This window comes from Anarhichas minor, unplaced genomic scaffold (assembly GCF_050575085.1).
Source record: "Anarhichas minor isolate MPS153535 unplaced genomic scaffold, ASM5057508v1 ptg000010l, whole genome shotgun sequence".
NCBI lineage: Eukaryota > Metazoa > Chordata > Actinopteri > Perciformes > Anarhichadidae > Anarhichas > Anarhichas minor.
The window spans coordinates 4,851,864-4,878,580 of record NW_027466456.1 but is presented as its reverse complement, the minus strand read 5'-3'; the positions used below and the strand labels follow the sequence as shown (position 1 = coordinate 4,878,580).

Here is a 26,717-nt window from a genome sequence, read left to right as displayed (position 1 = left end):
ACACGATGAACTGAGAAACCGTCCCAAACAGAGTTGTGTTTGAACAAAACTATAATAATTATGAAGTTACTCATTATGAATTCGGAGCTTTCTCCAAAGGATAAGAGGGAATCAAAAACAAACAGGACAAGCACCATAACAATGATAATAATTTATTTATTCAGGTAGAGTAAGAGTCTTTGGCAGTGAAGAACACAGGAAGTGAGGGCGATTTAATGAGAACATTTTAAAGGGAAGTGCTGCACGGAGACAAACGATTGGCCCAACTGGACCATTAACACAAGTCCAACAGTGAACCAGTTCTCCCAGAGGGAATGTAACATCGAACCAAGGAACATTAACTGCTTGGACAAATTGGCACTATAAGCGTGTACGATCTGCAGGAGTGGATTATAACGGAAAGAGACAGAAGAAAAAAAGAGGCTCAAAGGAGTGTTTATCTGCAAATGACAGGTGAGAAGTGTCGCTATGTGAAACTATGATGGTGTTGGAAACAGATGGGTGTTCACTGTGTGAGGAGGTGCTTGGCTTTGGTGCAGTGAAGTGACGTGTCCCTAAGTAAAGATTTCCACGTGCATCACAGTAAAATCTGGCGCTGCCGTCTTTTATTTAATGACCCTCTGAATCCGCTCTCCAACCTGGCACACGTGTCTGGTTTGAATTGTGTTACGAAAACATATAAAAAGCCACGATTACAAACAGAAATAGAAATTAATTTAGTGAAGAGGGGTGGGGGGGGAACTACTTACAGCGCAGCTTGTTCACTCTTCTATATTCACATCCCGTTGGCATCTCCTACCAACTGACAAGTGCAGCTCTATAGTTCATATAATGAAGGGCAAAGAGGTACAAGTATAAATCAGTTTGACACTCTGCGTGGCGTGTTTTCCATTCCAGGAAGTCCGTTTCCTCCTCCTCCCTGTTCTTGCACATCTAATTATTTATTTATTTAAAAACAAGTCTGAAAATGTGGGGAGATGAGGGAACATCTTTCTGGATTAGAAAGCAGCACAGATTTCATCTCTAAACCCCGAAGATAGGGGCAGGTAAGGCCGTTATAATAGTTGCCATGGACTTGTTAAAACCAAGTAAGGGAACCAATCAGAATGCACGGAACATTCGTCACACAGCTCACAACATGAGAGGGGCTGAATACACACAAACACTGTGCACGAGCCGGAAATGGCAGGTAAACATGCCCGACTAGGTAAAATAATGACATCAGAGCTCCTGTCAATCAATTAATCAATTAATATCATTCAGAAATACTCTCAGAGGTCCGTTCATTCATTCATTCATTCATCGGTAAAGGCAACAGGACTGGACACTCGGTCCACTTCTCCTTCTATTCCACCATCCCTCTTCTCTTTCTGCATTCATCACACTTCTATTACCACTAAAGGGAATATTCAGCTACACAGACTTCACCAGACAAACAGAAGTTCGGTCACTATCACAATACTGTTGGAGGTCAGGAGTTCGGCTGCTCCCATAACATGTGCAAAAACCTGCTGTTGTAAAGAGCGGAGGCCACTCGGGGTCGCTGTTTCACTCGGTCACAGGCATCACTAGTCAAAAGTCAAGTCCCACCGGCACAGCAGTCAGTCACGCTTACACATCCATGCTCCGTATTAAGGCTGGGAAAAGGACAAGGAGGGATGGTCACAGTTCAGGGTGAGACTCAAGCCGCAAGAAGAGAGTCAAAGTGGAGCTCTTAAAAAGTCTGAAGACTCCTTGTGTTCCTTCTTGGTTCCTCCAGAGCTCCTCGTCCATTCATCCCTCCAGCGTCTTCCTCTAAAATCCAACAGTTCACATCAAATTGGCGCCCTGTAGGATCCTGGATTAGTAGGCGTAAGGGCGAACCGCTGGGTCCCTGCAGTCCGAGGTCACAGCGTGACCTTGCTGAGTCTCAGCGACAGGCTGGAGCGGTGCTGGGCGCGAGGGAGCGTGGAGCTACAGCGGCTCCGCAGCTGGACCGGCCGACTCGCCGAGCCTCGCACCCGCAGCAGGAAGTCATAGTTGGCGGAGGTGTTCATGGCGTAGAAGACGTTGCCGTTGTCTGGGATCACCAGTTCTGAAAGGAGAAGATGAAGGAAGGCGGAGAGAAAGCAGACATTATGAGGATGGTTTTAGCTCTTACTGATGCTGTTGTACTTTTAGTTTGCAACACATGGGTCACTGTGGCTTCCTGTGGTTTGAAAAACAGCTGATCGGTGGAAAAGATTACAGTAATTGAAATGCTGAATTGAAAATACTGAGGGGTAGTTTTTTCTACCACAACAGCTTCTGCTTCCTGTATTTATTGTAAATATATGACTGTATGCCTTGGACTTGTACAGTGATACATTTTTTTGGGAAAGCCCAACATGTAGCGATCTTGTATTTTTTACCTCTCTCCTCAGAGATGACTTGTACCAGCTCGTATCCCTCCTCTGGCTCCACCTCCAGGTTGTGCTTCGCCGTGGCTCTAGAAATTACAGCCGGAGTCTTGTCTTGATTGGTCAACTATTTAGGGAAAAGACAAGAAATGACTCATATATCATGTAAAAAATGTAAACCGAGAGCATCTGACTCAAACACAAACGTAGTGATTTACCAGTATGCTCTTGTAGAGATTCCCGTTGCCTTGCTCCAGGCTCACTCTTATGATGCATGCATCTTGGGCCTGGGTGTTATAAGCCGGGGTTTGACTCGGGGTGCCGGGGGACATGGCTGTGAGAGAGATGGAGCGTCTGTGGGTGCAGGGGGGCCCGGGGAATGAGGGAGATGCGGGAGTCACGGAGACGCTGGCTGTCGACGAGCTGGTGTCCATGGAGTGGAGTGAATTACAAGAGGAGGATTCTGACAGCTGAGGAAACGTAGAAGCAGAAGTTACATAGACACACAAAACCACGAGGGGATCATTTTCTTCCACAAATGCACTGAACCATAACGCATTCAATTGCAGCCATTTGAGGTTACGGGAAACAGTTCGATTTTATTTTCCCTCATAAGACTTCAAAATAGATTTTTCTAACATCAACGATGAGCTAGTAGGCTGATGTCATTCCTGAGAGACAGAATAAATGCCACGATAACCAGCATGTATCATTTTCTTATGCGTTCCATAATTTTGGCAATTACAATTTCCACTTTGTGTTATGTGATTTTGTGGCTGTAGTAAATACCCATGAACATATGAGGGTTAAATTCTACAACAACACCACCTTATTTCGTGCAATTTCAGTTATTTACACCAAAGTGAATTGCACCACTTCAAAAGTGTTAAATCATTTGTGACATATTCGGGGAAGGGTGTTAAGGGGGAGGGTCCAAAGAATACATTAGCAACACATAATTCGCCAAAACCAATAATTTTTATTACGGTCCCTAAGTATGACCAGAATGAGCACGTCCTCTGTGGCGCTGTAAGCCCACCTTGTTGTGCTGGGAGTCGGAGGTGTGAGTGGGGGTGATGCCCTCGCTGTCGGACGGGCTGCTGGAGTCATTGGAGGACACGCTCACGGAGTCCATGCTCTCCCCTGAGCTGCCAGTAGGAGGCGAGCGCAGCATCTCTCTGACGGGAGAACTGGCTGCATTGTTGTCTGGTCCAAGAAACATCCTGCCAAGTTACGGAAGTATGGTTATTGGATAATACAACAAATGGGTCACAGCAACCCAGTGCTTACATTTGACAGTGTGACTATACTTCTGTGTTTTTGTTTTTGTCAACATCTTTTTTTGCCTGGATGTACTCACAGGCTGAGTCTCTTCACCATGCTTTTTCGAGGTTTGGGTAAGGTTGGACTGCTGTCACCGAGACCTTCAATCTCGCAGGACAAGGCGTAGCTGCAAGAGAGAACATTGATAATAAACCTTAGACATCATAAAACAAATCATGTGCCTGGTGAGTTGTTGTTTTTTTGAGAACTAATGAATTCCTGAGTAAGAGAGAGGGAAAGAGAAAGAGAGGACACGAGAAGGAGGGAGAGAAGAGAGTTCACAGAGCAAAAGCAATAAGTAGAATAGAGCAGTAGGGAGGGAAGACACGACATCAGAACAGCAGAGAGAGGCGAGGAAAGCACACAAAGAAGTCTGTTCCTGTCTGTTTGTGAACAATAGGTCCAGCAGACCGTAAGCTCAAGCAATAATGTGCTCGTTATCTAATGGATAACTGTGCAATCAAGGAAGAAGGTCTTCAGAGTAGAGCAGCAGTACCTTTCCTCCTCACTGAGCAGAACCTGGCTCTTAAACCAGCGGAGGAAGGCCGGCTCTGGACTCAGACAGTAGCTGTTGCAGGCCGACTGGAGCAGCTTGATCTGAGCGATCACCTCGAACTCCTGCAGAGAGACAGAGAGAGAGAGACAGAGAGAGAGTCAGACATGTGGCGCACGTCGGCCGAGCTCATCCTGTGATAATTGTCGCGGTGCACTCGTGTGAGATTAGGACGCTCGCAGCGACACTCACCCTGCGCCTCTTCTCGAAGTTGTTCAGACCGCCCTGCGGGGGACACAAAGAGCACGCTGTCAGACCCTGACAGACATCGCATACCAATGGCTGCTTAGACAAACAGCGCTAGGTGGACCACTCCAACAGTGGGCCGGCAGAAATTCCACACGCACCCATGGAAACTTACGCCCCGGGTTTTCTGACAGCAGTTACACAGATAGGCTCTCAGATCAGCAGAGCTGTGTAAACTCGCAGACACATGCTCTCAAATATTGTGACACACACACACACACACATTCAGCAGGTGGTTATGGATTTCTTTTTTCTTACCTCTACTAGGTCAGGCAGGGCTGTATCCAGCATGGTCAGGTCAGTTAGAAAGGTCCCTAAGTATGGTATTGTTCCTTGCATGGCTCCCTGTGGAGAAAGACACACAAGTTTAAATAAGCACTTCAAAAGGATGCCACAATAAAGCCGGAGACTCGTGATTTACAGATGCCAGGGTGGGTTTTGTAACAACAACAGGCTTAATGCAAGTACAGCACACAGTGCACTGAGTAAACAAAGCTAAGCATGTGGTCTCATCCCACTGGAGAGGCTAGAACTCGCTTTACAGCACATTGCTTTAGAGGAATGTGTTGCTTTAAATGACGAAGCTCGGTTTTAGCTCTCTATTTGTCTGGCCGTTTGTCGCAGAAGCATCGTGGTTGAACCGGCTTTGTCTCACCATTTCCTTCTGCAACTGTAGTCTCTTGTGGGTGCGTTTCTGGTGCTCCTTGGCACAACTCTCCAGACTGGCAAACTTTGAAGTGCCTTCCTGTATAGGGCAAACAAAACAAAAGCAGCTTTAGTCCTCCAGATTCTCTCCAGTGAATGAAGGATGTTTTTAGGATTTTCAGAAGTCCTACGTCTGTGAGAATGACATCTACCCGCTTTAAAAATAGGAATTTATTTCACAAAGGGCACTAAATGTGCTACTTCATAATTTGAATATGGGACCTTCAAATAAATGTCGAAGTTAGAGCTCACCCTCATGAGGAGCTCTCTGCTGGTCAGGTAGTTGTTGTGATCGGAGAAAATGTCCGACAGTTCTTCAAATGTCTGCATGCTGTCTCTGTGTGAAGCACAGATTCATGTTAGCTCAGGGTAACGGACATATCAGCTAAAATACATGTGTGAACATCTCAGACGTGCTGCTGAATCCTGCCAAAATGCTGATTCTTCCATCAGGACTTACTTGTGCACACAGGCCCATGCCCTCTTCAGCCTGTACAGAGGGTTGGACTGCAGCGCAGACACAATGGCTCGCAGAGACGAGAAGTTTTTGCGTATTCGACACTCCTGTAAGAAGACAAGGACAGTCACAACATGGCCCGTTTTGGTGCTAGGTTTATAGATGAATTTGTGTGTGTGTTTCTGCCAACCTGAGCGATGTCTATCCAGCACTGGATGACCCGCGCTCTGACATGCGGTCTGATCTGCCTGTGTTTCAGCACTGTGCTGACCACGCAGGCCGCCACAGCATTAAACTGCGTGATAGTGGCCCGGATGGTGGGGGCGCTGTGCTTGTTGTGCTTCTTGTCCCTCTGAGACCAAACAGAGCCCAGGCAGTGGTGGGGCACAACCTTTTTAAACAGCAGCTGGAGCAGAAGAAAAACAGGCTGACGTTAGTATGACGACACTGAAGAAACACCGCAGGAGTGTAACCTGCGTAACCTTTAGCTGCTACACAATGCGCGCTGCCAGTCCACCCGTTTCCATCTCGCTTTGCTCCACTTACCGCATCCATGTAGGTCAGCTGCTCGGCCACCAGGTCGGACTCAAACGACAGGAAGTCCTCCCGGACCTCGATCTCCACTTCCTCCTCTTCCCCCAGGCAGAAAGAACTGTTGCCGTGGAAACCAGCTGAAAGCAGGCAAAAATATACAGGGGATTTGACTCAGAGGAAATTTGATCGAAATATATGTAATAAAAAACGTTAAAAAAAAAAAGACACTTACCATCTGAGTCGTCCACGCTGGCCTGACTCTGCAGCTGCTCCAGCAGACCCTCTGCCCGTCTAAGAGCCTCAGAGCCTGGCAGGGTCCTGCGCAGGTAGTCCATCAGCCTGTGGAGACACGGGTAGTCAGGGGGCTCCTGGAAGTCTTCGGGACACTGGTCCAACCAGGCACGCAGGATCGAGGCCAAGGCACTGTGGACACAGCAGGGAAAGGTTTGAGTGTTAAGAGAGCTGGCAAGGGCAGAAGGACAGGAGTGATAAATCAGATATACCGTTACTAAAAATGTTTTCTATTGAAAGCTGTCCACATGGAACTGGTGATGAGGATAGGAAAATGGAACTCACCTTCTGATGGCTCCGTTGGGTTCAGAGCCTTTGCATTTGCCTGCATCTTGCTGATTTTCCTCCACGGTTCCATACCTGCAGCAGAAAATAAGTAGAGGGCACATTCAAAACCACTAAAACGTATCGGCCGTGCATTATTACAGCCGTGTGCACCACTTCACTCCAGCCCCACCTGTCTAGCAGCAGCTGCAGGACAGTCTGTGTGCTGGCGAAGGCTCTGTAGGTGGACAGGAAGATGGAGGTGTAGGTGAGGTCGTTGTCTCCAAACGCCGTCAATAACGTCTCCACCAGACGCTCCAGCGTTCCAGCGCGGATACTTCGGATTTTGCAGGTCTCCAGCTGGCTCACCGTGTGGCCGGGAGGCAAGCGATCCCCCTCCGCCTAAACACACGTGCACACATATTTTCACACTGTTAAATCACTGCGAGCTGAACTGTGGAGTGCTATAATGCTCTGTGGTGACTTGGCTGGTGCTTCCAAAGCTTTTCTTTGCTTTGTTTGGCCTTGAATGCATCGCAGATTAACACTCGAGTCAGGTCGTCGTCGTAAAACTATTTGTCAGTTAAGCTTTAAATGGTGAAATTACAGGAGTGGTACAATTCACCAGAAGACAAAGATGGAGGGAGGAAGCAGTGAGGACAATCATAACACTATATATAATTCTGATATCACCAGATGTGTCCGACTATTGTGTCTACAGGGAAATAGACTGAGAGGTTACAAAACAGGCAGAGAGAGAGCAGAGGAGGCGGTGGCACAGACGCGGAGAGAAAGAGACCTTGGTGAAGTTAGCACGCTACAACAGGAAACGCTCCAATCTGCTTTTAATCACAGCAGGCCCCTCCTCCACCGTCCCTCCAGACGGAGAGGAGGACAGCACAGCAACGTTCTCCCACCACTTCCATCTGATAACAACTCAGTGCACCAAAAGACGCCCTATTACTGATCTCTGTCAGGTGACCCGCCGTGCAGTCACACACACACACGGGCTAAACTTTTACTATTCACAGTCAATTAGAACCGAGTTCGCAAACAAATCTGCCTCACGGGCTGTAAACACACATCAGTGTACAATCCCACTAATGAACAGTAATTGCTGTTATTCACTGACAATTGGCTGTTTATAGTAAATAAGAATGCCTCAATGGGGATCGCTCTCCATTCTACTCCACTCAATAGACAGCACTGTGTAGAAGCACCCATGATGTTTTAATTAGCTCGAAATACAGTTGGCAGCTCGTGCCGTCAATGCATCAATACATCAATACAGTCTTAAAGCCTCAGAGCTGTTATCCATTTCTTCTATTATGTGCCAACCGCCATCCCCCATGTCAGCACAAAGAGACAACAGCGGTACAAACAAACTAACTAACAACACAAGATCTGCATTTTCTTTTTCGTGCAAACAAAAGGCATCTGTAATTTCTATTAGGCTGGGTTCATGCATTCCTTCAATAGGAAACGCATAAGAGGAACTAAAGAGCTAATTGGCCCTTCTGTGCAGTATAATGACATACTGTACAACATCTTATTATGCTGGTATAAACAGCCTAGTGGAGGAACCAGCAATGCTTCATATGCACTGGAAAAATGCACAACTCAAGGAAAAGCCTTTAATACCCCACCTTTTTTTTTTGTCATACCAGCGTTTTGTAAAACCACTGCTGTACAGGGGAGCGAGCCGTTTTGTTGGCAGTCAGTAAAGTCAGGAAATCACATGCTTTGGCTAAACAGTCCAGGTCTGGTGAAACTGTTGATTTCCAGCTTAAAAGGTGTCGTCTAAACGGGGAGATTTATAGCTCAAATGTTAAAGCAACAGAGCACAAAGCCGAGAGACGCCCCACTATTGAAAGACACCGTCTGCTTTAAACAATAGAGATTAGGTTCTGTTTTTATGATGAGCGGCCTGCACACAGGATTGCTTTTACAACACAATCTACTTAATGGTAAATTCCAAGGCAGGGACTATTCCACTCTGGGTATAAATCAGCAGTTCACATTCTGCAGAGCAACAGGTTAAGAGAGTGGAAAATAAGCAGCATCAGGCTTTCATTTGTGTAATCTGTTTCGCTGAGAGTCAAAAGCTTTGTCAGCCGTGATTCTGTCACACTGCGAGACATCAGACGGGGCCTACTCACCCCTAGCCATCTCGCCCCCTTGTTGGCCGCCTGCTGAATCTGAACCCTCTTCAGTGTCACATTGTAGATGGCTCCTTCCTCGACTTCCTCCCCCCAGTCCTGCACCGAGCTCTGCAAGGAGAGAGTATAAGAGGGGAAATGTTAGAGGCCTGCAGAAGAAAGGAGAGGATACTAACTTCCAAGCGGCATTGCAATAGTTTAACAAAATGGGAACTGACGTTTTTGGAAACATCTGAGAAAAGCAGAAGGGAGCATCAGAAGAAAACCAAAACAAAGAAACACAAGTAAAGCCCTCAAACAGACTGGTAAAAGAAGCTCTAACGTGCAGTAAAACATCAAGAATGACCAACTCCCCAACCCCCACCACTGCAGGCTGCCAGGCCTCCCTCCCCGTCTTTTACTCCCTCTTTTACTCCCTATCCATCTCCTTCACCGTGTCCCCTTCTCTCTGAGGTGAAGTCAGAGCTGGACTGCTTTACTCAAGCTCCGAAAGCTGGAGATAAGAGCCCGAATGGACCAAGTCTCCCAAACAAAACCTCCTACATAATAAAACAAGACACGCTGATACGTCTCTGTCTGTTTGTCTGAGTAACTATACAGGCCAAGAGAGCTTGATTACAAGTGAGAGCACAACCACACTTAAATCAGCAAATAGTTCTGTGCTCATCTTGCTCCAAATGCAAATGTGTCTGCGTCTGGTTGTAAATCACTGACAAACTGCAGAGCGCGTGAACAAACAGAGGGAGCCGAGTGGAATCAAAATACAAAACTCCAGCTCGGAGAGAGCCCGAGATGTGCCAGGACATCAACATACTGTGGAGACAGAGACAAAAACAGAGACGGCGAAAGAGAGGGACTTGGCCAAATATAAACACCACGCATGCAGTATAATGACCAAGTCCTCCTCACACACACACACACACACACACACACACAGACACACAAAGGGCAGCGGCCGCCAAGATCACTCTAACTTGTCCCCACTTTCATTCACACAGCTCACTGGCAAAGTCCACACTATTCCCCAATCAGAGAGACTGCCAGAAAAGAGGTCAGAGGTCAAAGTCGCCGTTAACAGGCTGAATGGACGGTCGTGGAGGCCGGTGGCACTCAGCCACGACTGGGCCGTGTTTGGGTTTGAACAGGATCATGTGATGCTGAAATGAAATGAAAGCCCCAAACCAAAAAACAAAAAAAACAAAAAGAGAGAGAAAGGGAGAGGAGGAGTAAAAACAAAAAAGGGATCTTAACTGGCTCTGGCAGATGAAACCAGTAAGCATGTCTGTGTCAAAAGCTGCATTGGTCTGAAACATGTCCACATGCTCGTCCCCATACCCTGTTCAGCATCTTGTCTTAAGGTCAGCAACCTAGTAAGTGCACATCTCTCTCCCTCTCTGTTTATCTGCTGCTGGCGCAGAGACAGATCAATACATCAGTGCATGAGTCATGCAGTCCACACAACTCCCAAAACAATAGCGAGAGCTCTCTGCGCTGGCCGGCCCGGGATGCTGAGTTCACAGTCTGCACACACAGCCTGCTTTTTGTCAACCACTGAGCTGGAGATGTTTTTGAGAGCAGGGCTTTAAAAAGAACAAAAAAAAACTAGCTCTGCTCGCTTTGTGCACCAAGTTTGGGGCTTATTGAGAGACACAAGCTTGCATGGGAACCAAAACAGCTTGTCACTGTGATATTTCTATTCACAAGATAATACAGGCCAGAAACATTACACAGCAGATAAGGATGCGTATACAGAGAGCACAGTATATCAAATGGCCCTGGGTAAGGTGTAAACAGAAGATGGGTTGTTTACTCTGCGCACTAACTTGAATCCTTCACCAAGAAGATGCTCAAAACGAGCACAGCGAGGACACTAAGAGCAAATAGTACCCCATCTCTGCTCAAATAGGTCTAATCCACCGATCAGCTGTGTGTGAAACAATACTCCCAAGATAACAACAACAACAACAGTCAAATGTTTGGGGCTGATCTGTTGGCTTTTGTGCTTTCCTCGCCTGGACGCAGCTGGGACCCGTGGGGAGACAGTGAAGGCCCCGGGGCCTCGCCAATTGTTCCCTCTCAGTTTCGCTGCGGGCTCCCAGACAAAAGTTTTCATATCCACCATCAGGGAGGGGAGAGCTAACGGATCGAGTTCATATTCTGGCTGAGTCAGCATCGGATTTTTACATTATCTCACCCCGTTTCCAAACTTTGCGCGACATCTTTACGCACCAACAATGTAGGTTAAACTGGATTTAAAGCCTGGTAAAAACAATTAACACTCAATGTTCAACTGTTCCCCCTCCTCCTCCTCTCCCCTTTATCCACTACTTTCCCAAGCCTACAAACACCCCCTCCTTCTCCCCCCCCCCCCCCCCCCCCCCCTCTCTCCCTCCCTCTCCCCCTCTCTTCAAAAACCACAAACAAACAGAGCACAGGATGGGAGAGCACGAGAGGGTCTTTTTTGTTGTTGTTTTGGTTGTTACCATTTTACTTTTCCAGGCGAATTTCATGGTGAGCGTTTCTTTCATGATCCGGGGACAGCATCAGAGCTCGGGTATAATCCGCCAAGGAATAAAGAAGAAGAAGAAAAAGACGTTCCTGTATTTTAAAATCAAATCTTAGATCCCCGCTGAAAAAAAGATCTCCTCCTTCAAGGCGCATGCACACTTTCTACCGCTCAACTCCAAACTCCAAATCGTCCTCCTCTGTCTGTCAGCAAGCTTTCCCCTCTTCTACTGAATGACCGAACTCCGCCTTCTTGCACTCACAACAGTCCCGTTGAAACTCCTCCTCCTTCCTTTTTGTCGGACTTCCATCATACTCACTACACTGCGCGCGCTCAGACGTAAGGTTGCGATTTCCGTTTGCGCAATGAATACACCACTACAATAAATCTCTTTCCCAAGAAATTCATAACACTCATAAACGATTTTTATAATGTGTTTATAGTAGTTGATGAACCCTAAATCCTTATGGTATATACAGCAGGCTACTAGGCTATACATTAGTTTGTTTTATTGGTATTCTTCTTTTTGTTGCTTTTTTGTCTATTGTTTTAGCTTGTTATGAATAAGAAAATATTATTTGAAACAAATAGATGTAACTATTGGGTGCTTTTTCTTTAGTTCGTGTCTAATTGCATTGTGTGAAAATGTAGCTGAGGCAAATATTTGGCTTCAGCAGTCCGAGTCCAGTCGGTAGGCCCATGTCACTGTAAGGTCTGTGGTTTTAGTGCAATACTCCTTTTCTTGTTTCACCCAGACAGTGTTTTCCCGAGTGGAGGTATGGTAGCCATTAACACGTGCAGGGAATGTCACTGTAAGAAGACCATAACTCTGGGAGACACCTACTTTTTCTCCCTCATCACCTGGAGTCATGTTCCATAAGAAGGGATCTCTGTATGACCAGTGAACCTGGTCTACTCCGTTGATTTAGCATCGCACTCCTGTGTAAAAATCAATTCTTTTTTACTCCAGCACATTGTTCCTCGTCAAAGCCTTGCGAGCACATTTCCCGCAATGAAATTCAACCGCAGCAATTGATCAAGGATTCCGGTGTCTTATGCTGGTAGCAGTTATTGTGGCCCTTAAGCCGACATGTGGAGCGCTCTGATAATGTATAGTCTTTTCTATATAACTACACAAAATCTATTAAGTTATAGTTAATATCTGACTAGGAAGGTCTCCATACCGCTATATGTAAACTGTATCTGCACGGTTCAAGTTCAAAGTCCTTCTTCCTTCATTTCTTCTTCTATGGTCCTCACAATAAATACCTTTTGCCCCCTTCACCTCTCCCCTTTGTACAATTCTCATCACCCCAAATCCTGAGAACCGACTTTGATGTGTACAACTGTTGGACTCCCTTTAAACAAATACCAAGTTGTGTATTTACCAGTAAACATCAGTTGTGTTTAACACGTAGATCACTGCCATGTTAACACACAGATCTCATATGAGTGGATGAAGTGCGTCGCTGTCATGTGTGTGCGAAGCAGCTGCCGCCTCACGGCCCCTCTGCGTGGGACAATACAAGGAAGGCCGTGGATGCCGTCACCAGCACTGTTCATTGTCAGTGACAGGAGAGGAGAATAGGCTGAGTGTGAGAATGGCCACACTGTTCCACTCTGAATGGGCCCGCACACGTACTCCAACAGCCCACTTGTGTGAATAAACGGGAAGATATGAATCAAGCATCGACTTTGTGAGGGGTCTTTTTGTACAAAGTTGTAGTGTAAATGTGAGCCATCGGTGGTTCACGCATTTGCTGGTCTGCTTAGTCGGCCGATGAAACAACCAAACTACTGATCCAGAGTCAGGAGACGGTGGGAAGGTTATGATGCTCATTGTCATCTGGCTCTGTGGGTGAAACGGCAAGACCTGCCGTAGCCCCACTTTAGTATCATGTGTGTGTGTGTGTGTGTGTGAGATATGGCTACCCACTCCTCTGGCTCCCATAACACCGACACATAACCCCAACGTCACACTGCAGCGTCACTGGCTGTCAAGCAGGGTGCACACGCACACAGATGCACCCGCACACACGGGGGTTCCCCACTTCTGGCCTCATTGCTGGGAGGGCACTAGACTCCGTCAGTGTTCCTCTGATATGAAGTCATATGTTTCTATCAGGTTTCTATCAGGTTTCCTTCATCAGGCTGCATATCTGGCCGGGCTCCAGTTCCCAGGCCGAGCTGCCCCAGTGTCCACTTGGGTCTCTGGGGTTTCTGGGAAGCCCAGAGGGGCAGTGGGAAGGTTGTGCCCCCACGCGACCTCCAGCTCAGCCCCGGGGGGATATCTCTGTCGGTCTCACAGTGGGAATGATGTCACATCTGAACGAAAACAACACATTTGACAAAACTTGACAGCTGCTCCGCCGTCTGATGGATGCAGCAGATGGGTGCGTGCGTTTTCAACAAAATGTGAGAAGTCTTCTCTTCTCTGGATAATTATACGACAGTAGTATATATGAATGGATCTGGAATACATTAATGTATACTACTGTGGTATAATTATCCTGATAGGATGCATCAGAAGAGACTCTTAGGCACAGGAGGCTAGCTTTTTTAAATGTCAGAGCTGTTTTTAGGTATCTTGGTGCTGTAGGGCAAGTTAAAGAAAGAGTTCGGCACTACAGTTATTTGCTTATTATGCCAATAGTTAGATGAGAAGGTTGATTTCTGCTCTCATGTTTATCCACTGGACACGAAGCTAGAGCTAGCGGGCGGTTAGCTCAGCTTACCATATAAGCAGGGGGAAACAGCTCGCCTGGCTCTGTCTGAATGTAACAAAATCGTCCTTCCACAACATCTAAAGCTCATTAATCAACACAACATGACTCATTTGCATATTCAGTATGAAAACCAAAGTGTTCAGATGACAAGTTGTGTTTTTTACGGCTAATGGGAAGACTATTTCTCGACCGGAGGCAGTGGATTCAAACCATCACTGTTAAGGTTGCCAGGCAAATCAAGCTGCTAGTTTCATAATGCTGAACATTACCAAAAAAATGACATGGGGACAAAGGTTCCTCACATGTAAATTCTTGTATTCTTTAGTAGTTTCTTCCTCTGAAGTAACTACTAACTATATTAGAGCAACTGTTAAAATGTAAATGTAAAAAACGTCCCTCTGAAGTGTAGTGGAGTAGAAGTATAAAGTCATATTAAATGGAAATCCTCAAGTTAAGTACAAGAATCTCAACGTACAACTACATTTCGAAGATTTCCTGTCGTCTGAATGTAAAGGTTAAAGCGAATGTGATGGATGTGAATGGAATCTTCATGTTGCAATATTTGAAAGGCTATCAAATATTCCAGAAGGTCTTCTTGCACTGTAATACCGGCCTGTCCTCATACCAAGTTTTCCTTATCTCGAGGAAGCCTAATGACGTAACTACACTTAGGAAAGCCCTTGACGAGGGCAGAGGAGTTTTTCATGATGAGTTCCTGCTATTATTGAGCTCTTCTCCCTGTTCCACAAAGTCCGAACAGGGAGCTACTGCACAGACAGAAAGGGGACAAAAACAGGAGGAGCGCCGCTCGCACTGTTATTGCACCACTGTGGGGGGGAAAAAACACACATTCCAGGAAATCTCCCACTTCCTGCCTCCTGACTCCAGCGAGCCTGCTGTCCTCATACCTGACTGGCTGAGGGGGCTTCTCGGGCCTGGAGACGAGAGGAGCAGAGAGGAGGAAAAGGGGATTCCTAAAGCAAGTAGATTGAGCAGGAGGAACAGACAAGGAATCACAATGCTGGGAAAAAAAAAAACAGAACCAAACACACAAGGGGACAAAAATGGGGCTGGTGTCTTGGGCATCGTGTGTGTTTACACCCAAGATAAGAAGGTCATGTATCAAAGAAAATGTAGGACACTGTTGAGATTAACGTGAAAGGACATTATCTCTACTGTGAGTGTGAGAGGGAGAGACAGATGGGGGGGGGGGGGGGAGTTCACAGTACAGCCAGAAACTGAGAGGATCCATACTGGCTGAGAGACAAGCGTGAGGTAACAGGACCACCGAGCACTGGCGTCAAGAGAAAGAGTGATTTCATATTTTAGACCGGAGAGAGACACCCTGATTTATTTTCTAAGTAAACAGGAGACTCTTTTTCATCCAGTGAGGGGAGTTTAAATATTATAATTAAAAGGGAGAGAATCTTTCCTGCTACCATATCGGGACCAAGTGTGTCAGTACGTTTGCACTCTGTTCTTGTTTGTACATTCTTCTCGTAATATGCACGGGTATGCACACACAGTGCGTTTCACTGTATGCTCGTGTGCGGTTGGTGGGTTTGTGTTTCCTAAGCATACTGCCCAGTAGAGGGCAGAGTTCATAAACCGCTGTGTTTATCCAGAGTCAGCAGCGGCTTGAGCCAAACCAGGCCGGAGCAACAAAACCCAAGAGGTTGGATTTATGGTGCGGGAGATGCTCTATAACTCAATAAAACCTTAGAATGAGACAATCAGAGTAGCTTCAACTGGTCATTTGAGAGCAGTGAGGCAGGGGGCAAGAGGGCGCTCAGTAAGTGCACAGGGTTATTTGATAGTTATTTAATGAGGGAAGGGATCAGCAGATGAGTGTCTGTGGATCCATAGTAGCAACCATGAAAACGCAGTTGGATAAGGACATGCCAGGTCTTCTCTCATACCCCACACAGCTGCATTTCTCTTTTTTCCTCTGTCTCGTCTTCGGTCAACTGAACCCTTTGTTCAAACAGCCACATTAAAGCTCTGTCTGCTTTGCTCCTTTTCTCTCTCTGTTCTCTTATGTCATGCCTCTACTCCCCTCAGATCTATTGTCCTGGCTGTTGTTGAGCTCTCTCTTTCTCTCTTTCTCTCCCCCTCTGGATGGGTGACATCATTCGTTTTCCAGTAAAGTCCAGAGCTTCAGAGCGAGACCCCTCCTCCTCCTCCTCCTCCTCCTCCGCCTCCGCGCTCCACATTAAACACAGCTGACCCTGCAAGCTAAGACATAGTTGCTCAGAGTTTCATTAACACAAAACCTCCTGAATCCTATGTATGCACAGAAATGTTTAGGCTATTAGAAATTGTGTAACAGACTTATTTGTTCTTACAGCAGCCTCCATATGGGGTCAGTGTGACCGTTGCACTAAAGCGAGGATAATCCTCTGGAGCTATGATGACTCAGATGGTATGCTGCTAGTTAAGGTACTTTCAGGTGTCTCTGCATTTAGAAGAGTTACGATAAATTCCCAGCACACACACACACACACACACACACAACCCCCCTTCATGGGGCCCCAACCCTGACCAACCCCCCTAGATCTAAGCCCTGCTAAGCCTTGAATGAATCGGTCTGGACTGGCTCGGTTGTCTGTCTGACCCCTCCCTGCTAATGAGAGATGGACCATCTGTTGCCCAGCAGATACATGATACCCTAAAGTTGTCACATAGTCAACAAAAACAGCACACAGCATCAGTGGAGCCCATCGCACGCTGGCGACAACTGCTGCCTCCCCAAAACCCCTAAAATCCCACCATGCCAGAAAAAAACTACGCAGACGACTGCAAATTCATCACATCAGAGTGAGCCGAATCACATCTACTTTTACCATCACGCTGTTTCAGGTTTGATGTTAAGACATCGTTGGTTCGGACCGTACTGTGAGAGAGAAATAACCTCCCTACATTTAATGCTTATTTTTGAGTTCTAAGGGATTTGACGCTGTGGTTTGCAGTACTGTTAGTGTTGAATCAAAGTATGAAGCATGGGCGTTATAAGAAATGAAATTGCGTAAGTGATGCACACAACAACACACACTCACAAAAAGAGGCAGTAGCGCAATAACAAGCATTGACAAGCACGGCTGTTGCCATAGCACCGACCAAAATTTAAAATATTTGCTCTGCCAAAACAATATGGACACATCAAACTGCGTGTACACTTTTAGTATACCTAAAAATACGACCTGCTGTTTCACTTAAACAAATACAGGATGTGTTTCCTGTTCTAAAGTTAGAGTAGGCCATTTCTTTGTTTGCCTAAATGTTTGACCTCAGTGGCTGTTATAGTTTGAAAACTGCTGACATACAGAATGTGTGAGCGCTCTTATCAATAACTGTCGTCCGGGCACCAGCGGCCTAATGCCAAACACACACACACACGCACACACACACACACACACACACACACACACACACACGCACACACACACACACACACGCACACACACACACACACACACACACACACACACACACACACACACACACACACACACACACACACACATGCTAATACACACATCACAATGCCAGCTTGATCCCAGTCATGCGTCCTGGCTAATGCTGAAAGCTCAGCCTGAGCGGGAAAAGGAGTAGAGAAGTGTGTCACAGAGCTGCAAACCATAAAAACAAACCCAAACCAAGACGGTGCCACTGCACACGGTGCCCTCTGCCTCCTACCAACCCACCCCTAAAACACACACACACACACACACACACACACATCGCCACAAAACACACACCCATCTCCATGTGGCGCGATGAGTTTCTGCCCCAGTTAAGCGAGCTGCTCCTGTGGTGTTGTCGCGCTGAGATGGCCGCTCGGGTGACAGGGACAATGCCCGCCGTATTGACTTTACACACCAGTTCTATTATGTGACCTAATTAGGCCCAAGATCACAATATGACCCTCTAGACTAGAGAGCTGCAGGCAACTAGACAACTTGACACACTGAGTGTCAGCCGAGTGTGTAAACACCATCTTTAGGTGGTGGACTGAATAAACGGGGGACGGAGACCTGGATCTTGGAAAGAAAATCAAGACAAAAAGAAAGGACTGAGGAGCATTATTGTCCCTCCACTTGTGTCTTGTATTGATTACTGGGTTAATCAATAAACCCAGTCCTCTCCACGTCCTCTGAATGGTGCTCTCCCATACACATACTTGTAAAATGCAGATATTTCATAAACATTGAAGAACTGAAACCCACGCAGTTCTATATGGATTTACAGGCCAACGAAGCAGAACTAGTCTTAGCCGGATGAGTGAATCACTGTGCAATCGTCAAAACACATGACAAGCACGGATCAAAACTTTCGGAAACACTGAGACGTCACTGAGCATCCGCATGAAACGTGCACTTCTCTGTTCAAAAAGACAAGAAAGAGGAAGGAGGAGTGTGAACTCAGCTTTCTTACTTTTTGTTCAATGGAAAACACGCCATCATCGAAATTCTCTGTCCCCCCCCCCCCCCTTCCTTTGTCCCTGTTTTCTCTTTATAAAATCACTTCTGCTTTTCCAGCAAATGATCCGCTGAGGTTATTGAAGTATACCCTGCTGGTTATTATAAGCCAAACGGGTGCGAGGTGGCGGCTAATATTCCCTCTACTGGAGTTTTGATTGATCGGCCAGCGGCTTAATTACGTCGCCTTATCACTGAAGAGTATAAAAGAACACAGCAGACTTCTGAAATGCGGTTGGAGCAGTAAAATGTACTCTGATAACCCACTCGTCAACACTCTCACTTCTGTGCAACCGGGGTCAAACCCGGTCAAGTCCTTTGTTATTCACACTTGTGACACCATCCTGAGTAAGATGCATTGTTTATTCTTTGTGATTTATTAACGTTAATTTAATTAGCTCCATCTTCCGGGAAATTCCCCCTGCTGGGGTGAACAATCGCGTGTGTAGATGTGGGAGTCTCATTGTCCTTAGTTGGCTGCTGATGAACACCTCAGCACTCCTCCATTGTCTCTGACCTGAACTGTGGACCTGACAGCCTTTAACCGCACAGCAGGGTGATTACAGGGAGGCAATCAGTCCAATTGCTCCCTTTATGACTGGCATGGTTTCATAACCTCATGGAGGTAGACAAAATGTTCACTGACAGGAGACAGAGAGACACCTGACTGCAGCAAAGGCAAAGTCTCCTCCAAGCCAGCGGTAGCCAGCTGTTGGACTGATGACACGTGGAGAGGTCGTGCAATTATTGCTTTTTTATCACAAGAAAGAATCTACTTGTAAGGCTTGAAGTTCTATGATTACCCACTGATGGTTCTAAATTCTAACTTTATTGTAGGTATTTACTCCTCTATATAATCACCCTTATTGCCTTCCTACCTTTTTTTTTTCAAAGCTGTGTGGGCAAAAACAGTCACAAGGATAAGTTTCTGACACGTAGAGCGATGCATGGAAGCTGAGCCTCACTTTGGCTGCAGCATCCAGAGAGTGCCGGCTTCTGCAAGCTAACCTCCAGTCTCCTTACCCCTCGGAAAACAATTGGAGGAAACAGTGCTGTGAGACGGGAGGACACGTCAACCAGGATGTCAGATATGGCAGAGAGGAGGAGGAGGATCTCCAAACGCTTAGTCTCAAAACATACATACATGCAGCACGACCATGAGAAGGGGCAGATCTACCACGAAGAGACACAAAACGGCCGCAAAGAGACACTAAATAACTACAGAGAGACACAAATAAGACCACAATTACCACACAAGTTACCACAACAAGAAAAAGGGGCTAAACAACTACGCCTTGCTCCTATTTGGGGGAGGTGGCCTTTCTGCCTGTCTGTATCCAGGGGCCCTTTGATTAATCCACCCATGAGCAGGTGCGGGTTCAGTGTCTTGCTCAAGGACACTTCAGCAGACTGGTTTTCAGACCTCAGCCTCCCGACTCACTAACTGTCAACATGCCATATCTAAACACCGAAGATATTTTCACTTTATCCTCAATACCACACGTGCGCACATGTAAACAATTAGCCACAAGTAAGCTGGAATAAGCTGTCGCTGCAGGTCATTTTCTGGTAATCACACTGTTATGAGGAATCTGCGGCCTCACGGACAAACTTAAAAGAGGTAAATAAACATGAACGCGTGTATGCTGACATGAAATGTAATGCAAGCCACAGTTCTCTCATTCTCGGCTGTTGGCTGACGCATATTAAAGTCTTTAAGGGGGTTTGGGTTCTGAAGTAAAGTGAGTAATGCGTCTTCTGTGAACTTTGTGAGTCAGCAAGACACACACACGCACACACACTCATTGTGTGTCCTATAAGCAGTAGTTACGGTGAATTACTGCTTTGCACAAGAGGTCAGCTGTCCTCCCATCTGTGCCACCAAAGTTTACCGTCTAGTTTGCGTTATTGCATAAAATGTGAGTGAGTCAAGGTCACACAGAGGAACCGAAAAGAAATATATTGAGAAATCGCTGATTGATCTTTGAGTTCAGCAAAAAGTTGTGCATGTTTTTGATTTGGTTTCAATATGAGCCTCACTTACTGTACTTTACGCTGGAAGTGTGGACCACTGGTTGCAGGATGGGTCACTACCGGGTCAGCTGTCCATGGGACCACAGGAACAGCCGCAGATTTGCTGGGATTTGTTGTCAAACACCTTTGTCTCTCTCACGCCCACGTTAGAACGTGCACAAACACTCTCCATAATATTCCTTTCCCATCACTCCCCCCTTGTTTCTCACAATCACCACAGACATCCAACGAACAGACCTCGGAGGAGTCACAAACACTGCCGATCTGTCCGCTCCTCGCTGCACATCTTTATCTGTTATCAATTCCAAGCTTCTTTTTCTCAGTGAATTGTTTGCTCCACACACTTTGCGCCTCACATTCCCATCCTTGACTCTATGAAAACTGACCAAACCGCTGACACCAAACAACACCTCACGCGCTCCAAACAAACAGAAGGCCCAGGAAGGTCATGCAAGCGGAGGCCAACATCTGGCCAACAACAACATTAAGACAATACTGGAAGTACTTGTGCTTCCCAGATATAAAAAAGAAAGAAGAATTTCAAACAAGACAGACACAATTATTCTGCCGTGCACTCACCCAGTGGCGGGGGCTGCTCTCCGGGGAGCGAGCCTGGTACCTCTGCAGGGAGACACCTCCCTCCCCCTCCAGCAGTAAGCTGCAGTCCAGGTCTGCGTAGTGGTGGTTGGGACCCCCAGACCAGGGCAGCAGTGTGGTCAGAGGGTAGTGGGAGATCATGCCGACCGCCTGGATCAGCGGCAGGGGTGACAGGGATGGCAGGACATACTCCAGTCGGGACAGCAGCGTGGATGGAGACTTCTTCAGTAGAACCAGTAGAAATCTGGGTCTAGATTCAGGATAACCTGGGCTCCTTTAGGTCTTGATCAGCGTCTCTCCTCTCAGTCTGGTTGTAGACTGGACTTGTCTTCAGCTCAGAGGTGTCACCAATGATAACTCTCCTCTCAGGTTCTACACCTCAGTCTTCTCCCTTCCTGTTTCTCTCCTTTCTCCCCCACCACGTAAAGTTTCTATCTTCCCCGCTTCTGTTTTTTTTGTTTTTCTTCCTCCGTCTTCGCGCGTGGAACTCTACTTGCCAACAGCTCGCAACCACATGAGTGATTAAAGTCTATTGTCTCTCTCTCTCTTTCTCCTTCCCTCACCCCCTACATTCATCCCTGCCAGAAGGGGAGGAGTTATAACTTAGTGGCCCAGCCCCCCTCTTATAAAAAACTACCCACTGACTAAAGAGAGTTTGACTGTGGAAGAATGTGAAGAAAGGGAAAGAAAGACAGGAAAGCTGTGATAGAGAGGAGGATGTTATGGAAGAGGCTCTAAGAATTACTCACAATAGCAGATATTTTCTGTGATGGATGGACTTTGGGCCTCATGTTGGTCTCAAACTGCATTCATTGAATCTTCAAACACATTTCAACTCTTATTCTTGTTGTTTTTGAGACATTCACTTTGCTTGATTTTGCTACATTTTGTCCCTCAAGCCAATTCAAATCGCTTCCTTCTGCTTAAATATGTCACTAGAAGTAGTTCAGTCAGTCCCATGTTAGTGAAACGTGATACACACGTTGTTTTTGTCCCTTTGTTGCATTAAACTTAACAAGTCCAGGTGTTTAAATGTGCGGATGGCTTCATAAAGTTACTGACTCAGCTCTCAGCTTGGTGACATTTGTGACAGCAGCAGAGCAAAGGGCAAACCATAATAAATGTGTAACAATTATGGAGAGCATGTGTGTGTAGGTGTGTGTGGGTGGGTGTGTGTGTGTGTGTGTGTTCGAGTTCAGGGTAAGAATAAGAACCAGTCATGTGTAAAACACTGCAGTTGCCGAGGAGAGGATTATCTGGGACCAAGCAGGGCTCCGACACACACACACACACACACACACACACACACACACACACACACACACACGCACATACTGTAAATGTAGGTTCAGCTGTTAATATTGAACAAAGTTTGTAGAAAGTTGCCTCCTTTAGTCAGAGGCAGCAGTGTGAAGTCAGATGTTGCATCCTGCTTTCTCAGGTAAATAAACAGCCATTGTAAAAACATTATGTCAGAGAAACATCCGGAAAAGTTGCTTCATAGCAGAGGGACCGTGGACCAACAAACAAACACACACACACACACACACACGCATGCACGCACACACACACACACACACACACAAACACACACACACTGTAATGCACTTAATTGTGATGTATTGTACTTTGAGTATTTTCCATTTTTGCAAAATACTACTACTTCACTTTACAGATTAAGATTTTACACAAAAATCATATAAGGTTATAAAATGCAACAAATTGTTCAAGATTAAATCAGTAACTCTCAACTTTGTTGGCATGTGGCCCCTCACACAAATAACAGTGTCTAGTTGGGGCCTCATATGATGTTTACATGTCTATTAAGCCGTTCCACCAAAGAGACAATTCCCCTCTAAACTTCTCAGATGGTTTTATTTGAACAACTAATCCCGGCCTAAATAGATCAAATACAACATTTCACAAAAGAATCAAAAGTGAGGGAAATGAATACTAATTTGTGGCAGGATTTTGATTTAATTGTTTTCTTCCTACTTAACTAACAATCTTCTGATTCATCTAAAATGAACTCCATCTCAACCAGCTTTAACAGAAAAGGTCTGTTTACACACTGTTGCATCAGTGTTAGGAACCTAATGAGCCACAGGGTCCACTTTCTGCAGACTTTATAATATTTGAAGTACTTTTTTATATCTCTCTGTACTTATGATCAAGGATTTTAAATGCAAGACTTTGAATTGCAAGTGAGTATTTTTGAATAGTGTTGCTGGTTCTTTGGTAAAGAATCTTTCACCACTACACCAACACATCTTCCACCGCTGGCAAACACACCAGTGGGAGTCCTCTTCCAATCACTGTCGGCTCAGTGCCAAAGAGAAAACACTGCCGTGGAATCAAGTAGCCTCTCCTGAGACACGATACGTGTTCAGGACCTTCACACTGACTCAACGAGACAAAATTCCTTTGGAGCCATACCACACAAACAATGCAATGAGACTCCACCTAAAGTGTGTTTATATTTAGCTCTGACTCATAGTTGAATGCCGTGGATAAAAAAAAACCAAAAAAAACATCAAACATTAAAATGCCGGTGTAATCAGACCAGAGCTGAAGTGAGTGAAGAGGTCAGTTGACCATGACTCTCGGTGACTATGTGCCTGGCTGGCGGCTGGGAATGAATGGGAGCATGGCATTCAGGAAGAGGGAGTAAACAACCTTCCTCGTCTTTTTGCTGTCTGGATGGACTTCCAGTGAACTGGCCTCCGCTCTCTGCCTTCCTTCCTCTCCCCCTCCTTCCTCCATTTCCTCTCTCTGTTGTTGAGAGCTCCTTTTCTAAAAGACCCCCGATCACTTCATGTCACTGCACTTTGCCCCAGTTTGGTGGTCTTCGCCGGATTGATGCCTGACATGTTGCCAAAGCAGTTTTAACAGTGGCTGATATGAGGGATTGGACACAGAAACAGCCAGAGCACTAATCCATTCTTTTCTATTCACTGCACCTACACATGTTTGTCTTTTTGACCTTTCAGTGTAACTTGTTTTCATTGTTCAGTCAAATTAATGTTCAAGGAAAACCCTTTTCTTGCTTTTCTTCTCTGTCTCTGTCTCAGTGTGACGACACAGTCCCAGTGTGGTCAGTACCAGTTTACACAGCTGGGAAGCCAAAGCTGTCTAAACTCTGACAACACACACACACACACACACTTTTATACACACTACACACTCAAGATCCCCTCAATCTGGGTCAATACAAACAGAACCTCTAACAACACAATAGTAAATATTGTATAACTGAGTAGGATCTTATGCTGATACATGAGATTAAAAAAAAACTGTTGTGGAAGAAGAATCCAGATCCTTTCAAAGTAAAAGATGCAATGTTTAATGAAAAAAATGTAGTGGAGTAAAAAGTACATCTGCTCCTGAAAGATGGTATACGTAGAAGCATATGGTAGTATAAAATGGAAATACTCAAGTAAAGTATAAGTACTAGACTAAATGTACTTTATAACTTTCCACTGCTGAAAACAAATCCCAACAGCTGGAGTAAAACAGATGGTAAATGACGGCATAATGTTCCAGATTATACAAATAGCATTTCTCATAAATTGAGCTGTTGCTTTTATTAGATGACACGCTACAAAAGCTTTCCGTGTCAGTTTTCACAACTCCACACTGCTCTCTGCTGGTTACCATAGGACACACAAACACACACAATGAACTCAAAAATTAATTTCTTTGTTTTTTTCTTTCTTCTCGCTCGATCCATGACAGGGATTATTTTAGAGGATTAAGCATGAAGTGAACACAAATCACTTCAGATTATTCGATTGTTTGTTTAAGATTACACTCCCGTCTTTTCTTTGACTGAGAGTTTGGCACACACGCGCACACACACACACACACACACACACACACACACACACACACACACACACACACACACACACACACACACACACACACACACTCTCTTTCACTCAGTGAGCAGAGAGGAGCTCTGGTTGACACTGAGCAGTTATTCATTATCAGTGTGAGGAAGAGAACAAGATTGCTGATATAGTGAAAAGAAAAACAAAAGGGGAGAACTGTGGATGTTTCAAGAACAATGTTTTCTTTTCTCCATTTCCTTCTTCTTTTTGGTTCCTCAGTCTTTTCAAACACGCACGTGTGCATATCACGCGGGGATTATGTACGTGGTTAAATGTGCGTGTGTGTGTGAGAGACCCCTCTCTGTCAAAAGGACACGGCCTTACAGCAGCACTGTTAGTCACCGGCCTCGGCATCACTGACTCATATCACCCACTTACGCAACGATATCTCCTTGTTGCATAAAGAATCATCAAGTATTGCAATCGTTGCCAGTAACACAAACAAATCACCGACTGTTCCCTTTGATGACTAAGAATTTAGCATAAACACTTTATTTTTTTAAGATATGCAAATTGAACTGATATAGAAATCCCATTTCTAAACTAAAGAAAACAAGGTCTAAATTGGTTTGCTCTATTTGCATCGCACTGACTAGATGGTTATGCATGCTCTACCCCCAACTGGTTGCAAGACGTTAACTTGACAGGGAAGCAGAAACAGTTTTTATGATACTCAACTATAACAGGGGAAATATCACTCTTTAGTTGGTCATGACTCACATGATTGTTTGCAGGATGTCATCTTCAGTCTGTGATGTGGAGCAGCGGGACAGCAGGTGGATGCCACTCTGTCCTGCTCTGTGTCCGTCTGGCTCCAAAAGGCAGAGGGCTCTGCTGCAGAGTGACCGAGCTCTGCGAATCAAACTGTGCTGCAGTCTGGTTTTACACTGACTCCTGTGACCCATCAGATTGTTTGACATGATTGTAGGATTTCAGCAATATTAACACTGCAAAATGCATGCTGTATTTAGATAGGTGTCCTGACCCCATTCAAGTTTATTTTTTGTTCCTCGTCCAAATAGAGGATCTGATCGAGTTGTACATATTGGAAATTTCTGAGGCAAAGGTGATTTGTGATAAAAGAGTACTTATAAATGTGGCTTTTGCAACCATTGTGCTAATATGAAGGCATGTAAGCAAATCAGTGACTTTAAGACTAATAAAGTGTATGACATAAAAACATTAATTAAAGACTCTCTGAGCATAAATTTGAATCATAAAACCTCATTTGGATTAGCCTACGGCGAAGCACTTCTAAAGTACCGAACACCAATCCAGACAGCTTTATGGTTGAAGGCCTAGAATCCATCAAAAAGAGCATACGAGGAGGTGATCGACTGGAACTCTTTTAATACACCAGGCCACAGCTCACCCAAGACTTAATACAGACATTGATTTCAGTCCTTATTTGTCGTTGCTCTGAGGCATGTGGTCCGGTGCTGTTTCTGTAAATGTTATAATATATTCTTAGAATTTTCTTTTTCTTTCTTCTTATTTTGTTCTCATAATTTGTTCCTACTTTCAGACAACCTGTAGAGCCCCCTGGTGGTTATATGTTGCATTTGACATGCAC

General features: G+C 45.5%; 1 protein-coding gene across 1 annotated transcript; it reads right to left on the bottom strand.

The window, feature by feature from the left end:
• Positions 1 to 136: 136 nt before the first annotated feature.
• On the bottom strand, positions 137 to 21,773 carry rgl1 (ral guanine nucleotide dissociation stimulator-like 1). The gene is made up of 18 exons (XM_076087719.1): positions 21,234 to 21,773; positions 8,911 to 9,021; positions 6,945 to 7,153; positions 6,773 to 6,847; positions 6,429 to 6,619; positions 6,209 to 6,333; positions 5,853 to 6,068; positions 5,666 to 5,769; positions 5,458 to 5,542; positions 5,156 to 5,245; positions 4,759 to 4,845; positions 4,447 to 4,479; positions 4,198 to 4,319; positions 3,739 to 3,828; positions 3,418 to 3,601; positions 2,597 to 2,848; positions 2,391 to 2,505; positions 137 to 2,074 (listed from the first exon to the last, which is right to left on the bottom strand). The coding sequence occupies exons 1-18, from the start codon at positions 21,390 to 21,392 to the stop codon at positions 1,887 to 1,889; spliced, it is 2,436 nt and encodes an 811-aa protein (XP_075943834.1). The 5' UTR covers positions 21,393 to 21,773; the 3' UTR covers positions 137 to 1,886.
• Between the last annotated feature and the right edge of the window lie 4,944 nt (positions 21,774 to 26,717).

What these genes read in the sequence shown, in the direction of transcription:
- rgl1 (XM_076087719.1), bottom strand. Translation starts at nt 21,392, where the DNA reads ATGATCTCCCACTACCCTCTGACCACACTGCTGCCCTGGTCTGGGGGT. An exon ending in CTGCAGCTGCTGCTAGACAG is followed by an intron (nt 6,848 to 6,944) that starts GTGGGGCTGGAG and finishes TTTCTGCTGCAG; the next exon opens with GTATGGAACCGTGGAGGAAA. An exon ending in AGTCATCTCTGAGGAGAGAG is followed by an intron (nt 2,075 to 2,390) that starts GTAAAAAATACA and finishes TTCTCCTTTCAG; the next exon opens with AACTGGTGATCCCAGACAAC.